This window comes from Carcharodon carcharias, chromosome 6, assembly GCF_017639515.1.
Source record: "Carcharodon carcharias isolate sCarCar2 chromosome 6, sCarCar2.pri, whole genome shotgun sequence".
Taxonomy (NCBI): Eukaryota; Metazoa; Chordata; class Chondrichthyes; order Lamniformes; family Lamnidae; genus Carcharodon; species Carcharodon carcharias.
The window spans coordinates 193,110,029-193,122,369 of record NC_054472.1 but is presented as its reverse complement, the minus strand read 5'-3'; the positions used below and the strand labels follow the sequence as shown (position 1 = coordinate 193,122,369).

Sequence of the window (12,341 nt, the reverse complement as noted above, 5' to 3'; positions counted from 1 at the left end):
TACTTTAGCTACTCTCTATCTCCTTGTAAAAGCTCTTGCATTCTGCTTTTGTATTCATGCCTAGTTTACTCTCATATTCCATTTTTTCCCTTTTTTTAAATCAACTTTTTGGTGGCCTTTTGTTGGTTTCTAAAAAACTCCCAATCCTCAGACTTAGTACTATTCTTTGCAATATTATAAACCTCTTCTTTTAATCTAATAAGAACGTAAGAACTAGGAGCAGGAGTAGGCAATTCAGTCCCACGAGCCTGCCCTGCTATTCATTACAATCATGGCTGATCTCATTTTGGCCTCAACTCCAATTTCCCACCCTCTCCCCATAACCTTTCAACCCATTACTAATTAAAAATCTGTCTATCTCCTCCTTAAATTTATTCAGCGTCCCAGCATCCACTGCTCTCTGAGGTAATGAATTCCACAGATTCACGACCCTTTGAGAAAGGTAATTCCTCCTCATCTCTGATTTAAATCTACCACCCCTTAGCCTAAAACTGTGGCCTCTCATTCTAAATGCCCCACAAGGGGAAACATCCACTCCACGTCTACTTTGTCTATCCCCTTTAGCATCTTATATACCTCAATTAGATCTCCTCTCATCCTTCTAAACTCTAGTAAGTATAGGCCTAAACTGCTCAATCTCTCCTCATAAGACAAGCCCTGCATCTCTGGAATCAATCTAGTGAACTCCTCTGAACTGCCTCCAGTGGAACAACATCCTTCCTCAAGTAAGGGGACCAAAACTGTGCACAGTACTCCAGCTGCGGTCTCACCAATACCTTGTACAGTTACAACAACGCTTCCCTATTTTTATACTCTATTCCTTTAGCAATAAATGCCAAAATTCCATTTGCCTTCCTTATTACCTGCTGTACCTGCATACTAGCTTTCAGCGATTCATTCACGAGGACACCCAGATCCCTCTGCACTGAAGCATTCTGAAGTTTCTCTCCATTTAAATAATAAGTCGCCTTTTTATTTTTCCCACCAAAACGGATAACCTCACACTTATCCACGTTAAACTCCATCTGCCAAATTTTGGCCCATTCATCTAACCTGCCCATATCCATTTGTAAGTTTCTTATTTCTTCATTACAACTCACTTTCCCACCTATTTTGGTGTCATCTGCAAAGTTAGCTCTAGTACCTTCTATCCCTGAATCCAAGTCATTAATATAGATTGTAAATAGTTGGGGCCCAAGGACTAGTTACAGCTTGCTATCCAGAAAAAGACCCATTTATCCAGACTCTCTGCTTTCTGTTGGTTAGCCAATCCTCTATCCAAGCTAATATATTACCCCTAACTCCGTGGGATCTTATCTTGTGTATTAATCTTTTGTGCAGCACCTTATCAAAGGCCTTCTGGAAGTTTGGATACACTACATCTACAGGATCCCCATTATCCACTTTGCTTGTCACATCTTCAAAGAACTCTATCAAATTAGTCAAACATGATTTACTCTTCATAAAACCATGCTGACTCTGTTGGATTGCATTTTGACTTTCCAAATGCCCCATTACTACTTCCTTAATAATGGATTCCAACAATTTCCCAACAACAGACGTTAAACTAACTGGTCTATAGTTTCCTACTTTCTGCCTCCCTCCCTTTTTGAATAAGGGCGTTATATTAGCATTTTTCCAACCCACTGGAACCTTTCCAGAATCCAGGGAATTTTGGAATATTATAGCTATGCATCCACTATCTTCACTGCCACTTCCTTTAAGACCCTAAGACTAATACTTAGTAAGCCACGGATGGATCTTTCATGCTGAGTTTTTTGTTTTTCAGTGGAATGTATGTTTGTTGAACATTTTGAATTGTTTCTTTAAATGTTTCCCAATGTTCATATACCAGCATATCTTAGTCTATTTACCAATCAACCTTAGGCAGCTGTTCCCTCATACCTATGTAATTGGCTTTGTTTAAATTTAAGATTCTTGCTTGTGATTGGAGTATGTCAGTTTCAAACTTAATGTGGAATTCATTGTATTATGATCACTATTTCCTAGTGAAAGTGACATGACTAATTAGCCCTACTTCATTGCAGAATATTAGATCTAAAATAGCTTTATCCCTAGTTGGTTCCACAACATATTACTCCAGGGAAGTGTTACAAAAGCATTCTATAAACTCATCTTCTAGACCACCTATGCCAATTTTATTGGTCCAGTCTATATGAAGATTAAAGTCTTCCACAACTATTATATTACCCTTGTCACAAGCTCCACTAATTTCTTGTTTAATGCACTGTCCAAGTTACAAGTGTCCAAACTACTTGGCAGGGGTCCAATATAGGGTGGTGTAGTGATAATGTCACTGGACTAATAATCCAGAGGCCCAGGCTAATGCTCTGGGGACCCGGGTTCGAATCTTGCCACGGCAGCTGGTGGAACTTGAATTCAATAAAAATCTGGAATAAAAAGTCTAATGATGACCATGAAACCATTGCCAATTGTTGTAAAAACCCATCTGGTTCACTTATGGGAAGGAAATCTGCTGTTCTTACCTAGTCTGGCTGACATGTGACTCCAGACTGACTCTGACTACGGCTGATTCTTGACTACTCTCTAAACAAGGGCAATTAGGGATGGGTAATAAATGCCTAGCCAGCGAAGTCCATTTGATTTTTTAAAAAAGTAATCCAGAGGCCCAGGCTGATGCTCTGGGAACACAGGTTCAAATCCTGCAGCAGCTGGAGGAGTTTGAATTCAGTTGATAAAACCTGGAATATGAAGCTTGTCTCAGTAATGGTGACCATGAAACTGTCATCGATTGTTGTTAAAAACTCATCTAGTTCACTAATGTCCTTTAGGGAAGGAAATCTGCCATTAATCCAGACTCACAACAGTGTGGTTGACTCTTAACTGTCCTCTGAAATGATTTAACAAGCCAAGGGAAATTAGGGATGGGCAACAAACACTGGCCTAGCCAGTGATGCCCACATCCCATGGAAAAAAAATATTGTGTACTGGAATATTTATTTCCTAACCTTGGTCACATTGAAACCATTTCTCTCTATTTGTGCCACTCGTTCATCTATCTTAGTTAAACAAGGAAGTCAAGGGTTATGGGGTGGGGGAGATGGCAAAGTGGAGCTGAGGCACAACCAGATCAGCCTTGATCGTATTGAATGGCGGAACAACCTCGAAGGGCTGAATGGCCTACTTCTGCTCCTAAGTCCTATGTCCCCCTGGATGCTCTTTGCATTCAGATGAAGTAACTTCAATTTTTTTTTGATGAACTATTACTGTCAAAGTCTCTGCAGCTTACTGTCCCACTCAGCTTGTCTTTATCCACATTGATATACTTTTCTATTGCCTCAACTTTTATCTTTGGATTTTTAAATCTCCCTTCACCTGAACCCTCCTCTTGCTCTATTGCTTTAAAGCTATTTTTTCTATTCTAACCACATTTGCTGCTGCATTTGTTGGTTTGCTTTGTCCCTTCCTGTCACACTCTGGTTACCATTACCCCTATCGCTTCCCTGCACTAATGCCCTGTTCTTTCTCTTTAAATTTCCAAATCCCCCTCAAGTGAACCCTCCTCCCTCAATATTTAGTTTCAAGCCCTCTCTATACCCCTAGTTACATGACTTGCCATAACACTGGCCCCAGCACTGTTCAGGTGAAGACTGTCCCAACAGTACAGCTCCCTCTTTCACCTGTACTGGTGCAAGTGCTCCATGAATTGAAACCCATCCCATACCAATCTTTGAACTACGCATTCAACTCTCTGATCTTATTTACTCGATGCCAATTTGCTTGTGGTTCAGGTAGTAAACCATAGATTATCTTTGTTTTCCTGCTTTTTAATTTAGCCCCTAGTTTCTCATATTCCCATAGCAGGGACTAACTCTTTGTTAGTCCAACCTATGCCATTGGTTCCCGCATGCACCATGAAATCTGGATATTTTCCTTCTGTGAAAACGGGTGTTATTTTTAAAAATATTTTTGGGAATATGGTGGTATTCTCTAAAGAAGGCAGTCTGTGTCTGTGTGTCAGAGAGAGAGTGCGCATGAGAGAGCACGTGTGAGAGAGAGTGCACGCGCACGAGAGTGCGAGAGAGCATGTGCGCGAGAGAGAGCGAGAGAGCGCGCAAAGAGAGAGAGCGCAAAGAGAGAGCGCGCAAAGAGAGAGAGCGCAAAGAGAGAGAGCGCAAAGAGAGAGAGCGCAAAGAGAGAGAGCGCAAAGAGAGAGAGCGCAAAGAGAGAGAGCGCAAAGAGAGAGAGCGCAAAGAGAGAGAGCGCAAAGAGAGTGTTTGAGTGTGTAATTAAACTGGGGGAAGGTTAGTAAAGACAGCTAGTCTGTGGGAGCAGAGAGAGAAAGGTAAAGGAGCTAGACGCATGCATTGGTAATGAGAGGCTATGATGAAGTTGAAAGTATGAGTAAGTAGGTTGGGTTTGAAATTTGCATTGTAAGATAAGTAGGAACGACTTTTCAGCTGTAAAAATTGAGTTCAAAGAGGTGCTTCGAACAATGGAGTCTAAGATCAAAGGGGAAAAGGATATTTAAAGAAAGATGTTCAGTTGAGCTGTGTTGGGGGAGATGTCCTGAGATTGGCTCTGCGCTGAGAAAAATTGTGAATTTGAAGCAACCATTCAGCTTCCAGCCAGAGAAATCTTTGTTCTCAGAGAGCAATCTGTTCCTGAACTTGCTTCGGTTCCACAGCAGAGTGAAAGAGAGTGAGAAGGCATGTGGCATTCTTTATTAAGTGACAGCAGTTTTTGCCTTGGGTAATATTACTGGATATTTATGGTTAAAATCTACAAGGGAGCTGTTGCCAAGTAGTTTATTTGTATGTTTTGACCAAGTGGGGTTTTTTTTTTGGGGAATGTTTTGTAAGACTGTTTAATTGTGTAATTTTAATCTTGTGCTTAAGGTTGTTTTCCTTCTTGTTAATAAATCTTCGAATTTTAAGATCCTAAAAATGTTGCTGGGATGCTAGGGTTCTGGGATCAGTAGTTTTCCCCTCATTTTCAAAATACAAAAAAGCAACTTATGATCAGTCAGACAAGTTTCCTTCTGGTATTCTGCTTTTTCAGCGAATAAATCGGCTGCAGTTGCAACGCCTCCAAATCCCAAGGAGATATCCTTAACCTCGGCTAAGCACCTGTTATATCCTAAGAATCATAGAAATTTACTGCACAGGTGAAGGCGATTCAACCTGTCAGGTTTCTGCCGGCCGAAATAAAAGCTATTCAGCCAAATCCAACTTTCAGTCTTGTAGGTTGCAGCACACTTCAAATGCATATTGAAGTAATTTTTAATTGCAACGAGGGTTTCTGCCTCTAACCCCCTTTCTGACAGTTCCAGACGCCCATCCACATTCTGATTGAAAAAATTAAACCTCTACTCCCTTTAATTTTTCCACCAATTAAATTAAATCTATGCCTCTGGACCCCTTTACCAAGGGAAATTGATCTGGCACCACCACCTGGAAGTTCCTCTCCAAGTCACTCACCATCCCTGACTTGGAAATATATCGCCGTTCCTTCACTGTCACTGGGTCCAAATCCTGGAACTCCTTCCCTAACAGCACTGTGGGTATACCTACACCACATGGACTGTAGCGATTCCAGGATTTGGACCCAGTGACAGCTCACTACCACCTTCTCAAGGGCAATTAGGGATGGACAATAAATGCTGGCCCAGCCAGCGAAGCCCACATCCCATAAATGATTTTTTAAGAAAATCAAATGTCTATACCCCTCATAATTTTATACATCTCAATTACATCTCCCCTCAACCTTCTATGTCCCAAAGAAAAAATCCTATCCTGTCCAATTTTTTTTCTGATAGCTAAAATTCTCTATTTCTGGCAACATCCTTGTAAATCTCCTCAGTTCAGGAGTGGAATTCTGCTTTCTTACATTTATGCCACTCAGCACCTTTAGTCTTTACCACTATTGTTAACACTCCCTTTGTCTTGTGTCCATGGCATCTTTGTCAACCTCTCCTGAGCTCCCACCAATCCCTGATCACCTATTTTGCTCCACTCCCTCTTAAACAGTATAAAATCCATCACATTTCTACTTCTCTTTAGCCGTGAAGAAGTCATACGGACTCAAAACGTTAGCTCTGTTTCGCTCTCCACAGATGCTGCCAGACCTGCTGAGATTTTCCAGCATTTTTTGTTTCCATTTATGATTTCCAACATCCACAGTATTTTGCTTTCATCCACGTAGTTGAACTCAGCACTGACCAAGAATTGAAACTTTGCTCAGTGCTACACCAGCTAGTAACTGTGGGCCTCATGAGAGCTCCTTTAAGTCCCTGTTGTTTCAGTAACTCCAAGCTCAAACTTGTACAAGATCGGTCCTCGTCACAACAAACAGTGAAAATCCCCCAAGCCTGACTGACCTCGCCACTGTCCACTGTCACTTTGGTCTCGTTGTCCGGATTCTCCTCCATCAGTGGCTGTGTGACTGAGGGATCAGAGGTTGGAGCGATGTGGTTCTGGCTGTGATGGTGGGACATGAGCGAGCCCAGGCTCGAGGTTGAGATGTTGCGTGAAAACGTGAAGTCCTTGTCCTTGTTGGGGTGGCTTTAAAATTAACAAAGAGGAGAATTTGGTTATTCATTTTGCTTCCTTCCCTTTCACCCCTGCCTCCCCACCCTCCTGCCCTTTCTGAAAGGACAGTCCGTGCTCTCTGTCACCTCCCAGTTGATGGTTAAGAGCAGAACACCACCACTTTCAGGTTCTTCTGACATTGATTCATTCCGCACTGGACATGGTGCACAAACACACAGTCGCAGTTGGAAAGGCATCCCAACCCTCAACTCAACATAGAATTTTACCACACACAAACCTTGGGGTATTTCAGCACATTACAGCTGTCCTATAAATTGGGCCTTCACATCTTTTCTAAAGTGTGGCGCCCAGAACTGTACACAATACTCCAGCTGAGGTCTAACCAGTGTCTTATATAAGTTCAGCATAACCTCCCTGCTCTTGCACTCTATGCCCCTGTTAACAAAACCTAGGATACTGCATACTTTCTTAGCTACTCTCTCAACCTGTCCTGCCGCCTCAATAAAATGCACATACACACCCAGGTCCCTCTGCTCCTGCAGTCCTTTACAATTGTACTCTTTATTTAATATTGTTCCTCCACATTCTTCCTACTAAAATGAATCACTTCACAAGTGAATTTTACAATGAGAATAAAAAAACGGTAGAGATGCTGAATAATTTACAATAAAAGGGCAAACATCCCAAGATATTTAATATTGAATCGGGGCCAGTGAAAGTGAAAGGTAAAAACCTCCTTTACTCGCTCTACCTGTGTTTGAGGAGCAGCGCCCTCAGCACGTTGGCTCGATCCTCAGCTTTGATTTGGTCAGAGATGATCATCTGTTCGACCACTTGATGTGCAATCCCTGGCAAGCTCTTCTGGTCCAAGTCTAATAGAACTGTGCCTGCATGAGGACAAGAGAGAACTAGGTCAGTGTGGGTGATTGGTTCAAGCTCCCCAACAGTACGTTTTGGCTAAGTCCACTGGGGCAGTGAGCTCGATTCCTGATCTGTGCTGAGCTCAGTGATTGCAACCAAAGACAGTTTGAGTGTTTCTGGGCTAGAGAGGCAAAATGTTACTGAAGCAGTAATCTAGGAGCCTGCGTCAACAATCTGGAGGTACAGGTTCGAATCCCATCATTGCAGCTGGGGGAATTTAAATTCAGTTAACTAAATTAAATCTGAAATAAAAAGAGCCAGTCTCAATAATAGGTGACCAGGAAACTACCGGATTGTCAGAAAAACCCGTCTGGCTCACTAACGCCCTTTAGGGAGGGATAAATGCCATCCCTACCTGGTCTGATCTACCCGTGACTCCAGACCCACAGCAACGTGGTTGACTTTTTACTGCCCTCTGAAACGGCCTCTCAGTTATATATTCAAAAAGGAAGCAACTCACCTTCAGTTTCTCAAGGACAGTTAGGGTTGGGCAAAATCATGCTGGCCTTGTCAGTCACACTCACAACTGTGAATGTATAAAAACAAAGAAAAAAGAAATATTGGCCAGGGATCTGGATCATCGTGGCCCTGTGATCCACGCTGGCAGGAGTGGTTGTAGGTAAAGAAACAACACACGGGGTCAACAGCTGGTTCAACTGCAATGCCATGCTTTTTTTTTTGTTGAAAAAAGAGTTAACTCACACACAGTACACACAATACCTGCCACACTGTGACAGGTCCCTTAGTCTGAAAAAGACAACAACCCCTGGGGCAATGCGCTAACTCTTACGTTAATGTGACAACGAAAGCACCCCACTGAAATATTAGAAAACAAGGGGGAGGTGCAGCGGCATAGTGGTATTGTCACTGGAGACCCAGGGTAATGCTCTGGGGACCCGTGCTCGAACCCCCACCACAACAGATGGTGGAGTTTGAATTCAATAAATATCTGGAATTAGAAGTTTAATTAAAAGTCTGGTTTCCTTAGGGAAGGAAATCTGCTGCCCAGACCTGGTGACTCCAGATTAAAGGCGTCCTCCGACATTGAGCCACATAAGGAGATATTAGAGCAGGTCTCCAAAATGTTGGTCACAAAAGGATGGATTTAAGGAGGGTCTTCGAGAGGGAGGGAAGTTTAGAAAAGGAATTCCATGCTGTGATTAATATCAGGGATTGATGAGCTAGTGATTTGGGAGTGTTGCTGGGCTGGAGGCAGGGTATTTGGCACCAATCATAAACCTCACATACCCACACGCTCAGGTTTTAGTTTAACTAATAGCAAAATACTGCAGGTTCTGGAAATCTGAAATAAAAACAGGCAATTCTGGAAATACTCAGCAGATCAGGCAACATGGGTGGGGGGGGGGGGCGATGGTAATGTCACTGGACTAGTAATCCAGAGGCTCAGATTTATGCTCTGGAGACACAGGGTTCAAATCCCACCATGGCAGCTGCTGGAATTTAAATTCAATCAATTAGTAACTTCAATTAATTAATAAAAAATCTGGATTTGAAAGCTAGTCTCAGTAATAGTGACCATGAAACTATCATTGCTTGTCATAAAACCCCATCTGGTTCACTAATGTCCTTTAGGGAAGGAAATCTGCCACCCTTACCTGGTCTGGCCTACACGTAACTCCAGACCCACAGCGATGGGGTTGACTGTTAACTGCCCTCTGAAATGGCCTCACAAGCCACTCAGTTCAATGGCAATTAGGGATTTTAATTTGTTTGATTTTAACACCTATCTGATCTGTTTAAATTAATAATGTTTGAACATCAGAACTGGGCATTAGTGCCCCACTTCATCAGAGCCATAAAAACTTCAAATACTGATCGATGGCATGTGACGTCTCCATTTTTAATTGAGGACACCCTGAACATTTACCATGTGCCAGTGTCTTCCTGAGCTCCAGCAAACTTCGGAAGCTGAGAGAAGCCACATGTGGCTTTCCCCAGCGATCTGTTTCCTCTTCCACATCCTCCTCAAATTTGATCCACCTGGCTGTCTCCTTCCACTGCATCTCATGATTCTTATCCATTGTCAACTCGTTCAGTTCAACAAACACCTGAGCAAAAATAGTGAGAAACCATTACACACCAGTTGTCAGCATTTAGCCTCAAGCACACAACTCAGAGAAACGAGTCAGCACTAAAACTCAACAAGGAAGATGGTTGTGGATTCTGGAAGCCAAACATCTCAGCCCCAGGATATCACTGCAGGAGTTCCTCAGGGTAGTGTCCTAAGCCCAACCATCTTCAGCTGCTTCATCAATGACCTTTGCTCTATTGAAGGTCAGGAGTGGGGATGTTCAGCACCATTCGCGACTCCTCAGGGAATGAAGCAGTACGTGCCCACATACAGCAAGATCTGAACAACATTCAGAATTGTGACATTCATGCCACACAAGTGCCAGGCAAAGACCATCTCCAACAAGAGAGAATCTAACCATCTTTCCATGGCAATTAGCAGCATTAGCATCGCTGAAACCCCCGCTATCAATAACTGTGGAATACCATTGACCCAAGATTTAACTGGACCAGCCATATAAATACCGTGGCTACAAAAGCAGATCAGAGGCTGGGAATTCTGCAGCAAGTAACTCACGTTCTGACTCCTCAAAGCCTGTCCACCATCTAAGTCAATTGCCTGGATGTGTGCAGTTCCAGCAACATTCAGGAAGCTGGGCAGCATCCAGGGTGTAGCAGCCCGCTTAATCGGAACCCCATCCACCACCTGAAACATTCATTCCCTCCATCACTGATGCACAATGGCAGCAGTGTGTACCATTTATAAAATGCACTGCAGCCAAGACTCACCAACCCTCCTTTGACAGTACATCCCAAACCTGCGACCTCTAACACCTTGAAAGACAAGGGCAGCAGATGCATGGGAAGATCATTGCCTGCAAGTTTCCCTCCAAGCCACTCACCATCCTGACTTGGAAACATATCGCCGTTCCTTTACTATCGCTGGGTCAAATCCTGGAACTCTCTTCCTAACAGCACTGTGGGTGTAGCTACACCACATGGACTGCAGTGGTTCAAGAATCTATCTCAAGGACAATTAGGGATGGGCAATAAATGCTGTCCTTGCCAGCGATGCTCACATCCCATGAAAGAATGACTTTAAAAAAACCCTGTCATGTACCCAAAGATTCAACTCAACAATGCCCCTGCCAGAAATACACAGACACAACTCAACAATGCCCCTGCCAGAAATACACAGACACAACTCAACAATGCCCCTGCCAGAAATACACAGACACAACTCAACAATGCCTCTGTTAGATATTTAGTGATACAGTTCAATACTTCCACATCAGAAAAAACAAAGCCACAACCTGATAGCACATATTTAGGGTCTGAAACGCAAAACGTAAACTCTCACCCAAGGTGCACGTTATCCCAGTATGACAGCTTGATTTTTGCTACAGTACCGGAAAGAAGCAGCAAATCTGTGCTGACTCCGTCATTTCCCAGTCCCATTCACCTCAAGCACCAGTGGCCATGGTTGACAACACGGGACACTGTATATCACCATTTTAGCCAGCGATCAACTGGTCTAGGGCTGAGCCTGTGTACACAGTCCTCAGATGCAGGGGCTGATCGGAAAAAAAAAATGCTATTGCAAGGCATCATCCACATGTGTAGGTTTACATGCCTGTTGGTCAGTGCTCTACAGCATGTCTCGTAATATAAAGGAGTGGATTCCAGATCACTGCAAGTTCACTCCTGTACAATAAACTTACAATATACTTAAACATCGTCGCTTGTTCAGCTGCTCTTGTTTTCAGTGAAACTCTTCAAAGCCTCCTGATGGATCAGTGAGTTTGGGAAGGAAGTGATCAGCAGGCAGCAGATATCCAGGTTTGATCCATGGTCTGTGCTGTGTTAGCTAATCACCAGTGCAGTTCACTTGGTTGAGGGAAGGGAAGGGAAAGATCAGCCAGGCCCCACCCCTATTGCTCTCAACCAATCCCTACGAAAAATGCAGAGGGGGTGGAGTCCGGATGCTAACAGGGTGGAGTCTGCACAACAGCAGCAATGACCTTGCCCTACCAATGACACGCATCATCACAATCACACACGAGTATCAACCACCCAGGTGAGTGGGGCCCTAGCACCATACCTCATGCAACTAGTCAATGCCTTCAGGAAAGGAGGGGGATAAATTTGGAGAGAAACTCAAAAGCATCAGAATGTACCTCATGAGGTTGCCGATCAGCCTTCTTGGCTTTCGGGAAGAGTTCGGAATGGTCCTTTCCCACATGTATAATGCTACCTTTTGTGCTCCTCTTGACCAAGTGCCGTCGAACACCAGGAACATCCTCAAACCGATGACCTGAGGAGAGAAAGAAAAATCACATCCATAATTCCCAACGATCTTTGAAGGTCCTGTCTTGTCCAGTTAGGGATTGTTCAACTCAATTGGCAAAAGGAGCACAGTGATGTGAGGAAACATTTTTTCACCCAGAGGATGGTTGGAGTCTGGAACAAACTTACTGAAAGGGTGGTGGAGGCAGGTTTGATCAAGGTATTCAAAAGGAAATTGGATTGTTACCTGAAAAGAGAGAATGTGCAACATTACAGGGATAAGGCAGGGGAGTGGTACTAGGTGGAATGCTTTTTCAGAGAGCCAGTGCAGACTCGATGGGCCAAATGGCCTCCTTCTGCACTGTAAAGATACTGTGATATTGTGGCACTAATCCAGAATGAGAATTAAAAGTCTACAGCTTAGAACCAGGCTATTCAGCCCAAGTGGTCTGTGCTGGCATTTGTGTTCTACACAAGCTCAGTATCAATCACTCTCACCTACATGGTGATGAATGTTATGAGGCTGAACTTTCATGGGAAATGGGTGTCGCTGGCAAGGCCAGCATTTGT

General features: G+C 43.4%; 1 protein-coding gene across 4 annotated transcripts in view; it reads right to left on the bottom strand.

Moving 5' to 3' along the window:
* LOC121278938 (anion exchange protein 2-like) overlaps nucleotides 1–12,341 on the bottom strand; it is a 263,881-nt gene that overhangs the window by 37,875 nt on the left and 213,665 nt on the right. For all 4 annotated transcript variants that reach the window (XM_041189507.1, XM_041189509.1, XM_041189510.1 and 1 more), the window contains 4 exons: nucleotides 11,663–11,799; nucleotides 9,343–9,523; nucleotides 7,285–7,420; nucleotides 6,362–6,545 (listed from right to left, as the gene is read on the bottom strand). In XM_041189507.1, coding sequence (XP_041045441.1) covers nucleotides 6,362–6,545; nucleotides 7,285–7,420; nucleotides 9,343–9,523; nucleotides 11,663–11,799 — 638 coding nt within the window. The remainder of the gene's footprint in view (nucleotides 1–6,361; nucleotides 6,546–7,284; nucleotides 7,421–9,342; nucleotides 9,524–11,662; nucleotides 11,800–12,341) is intronic.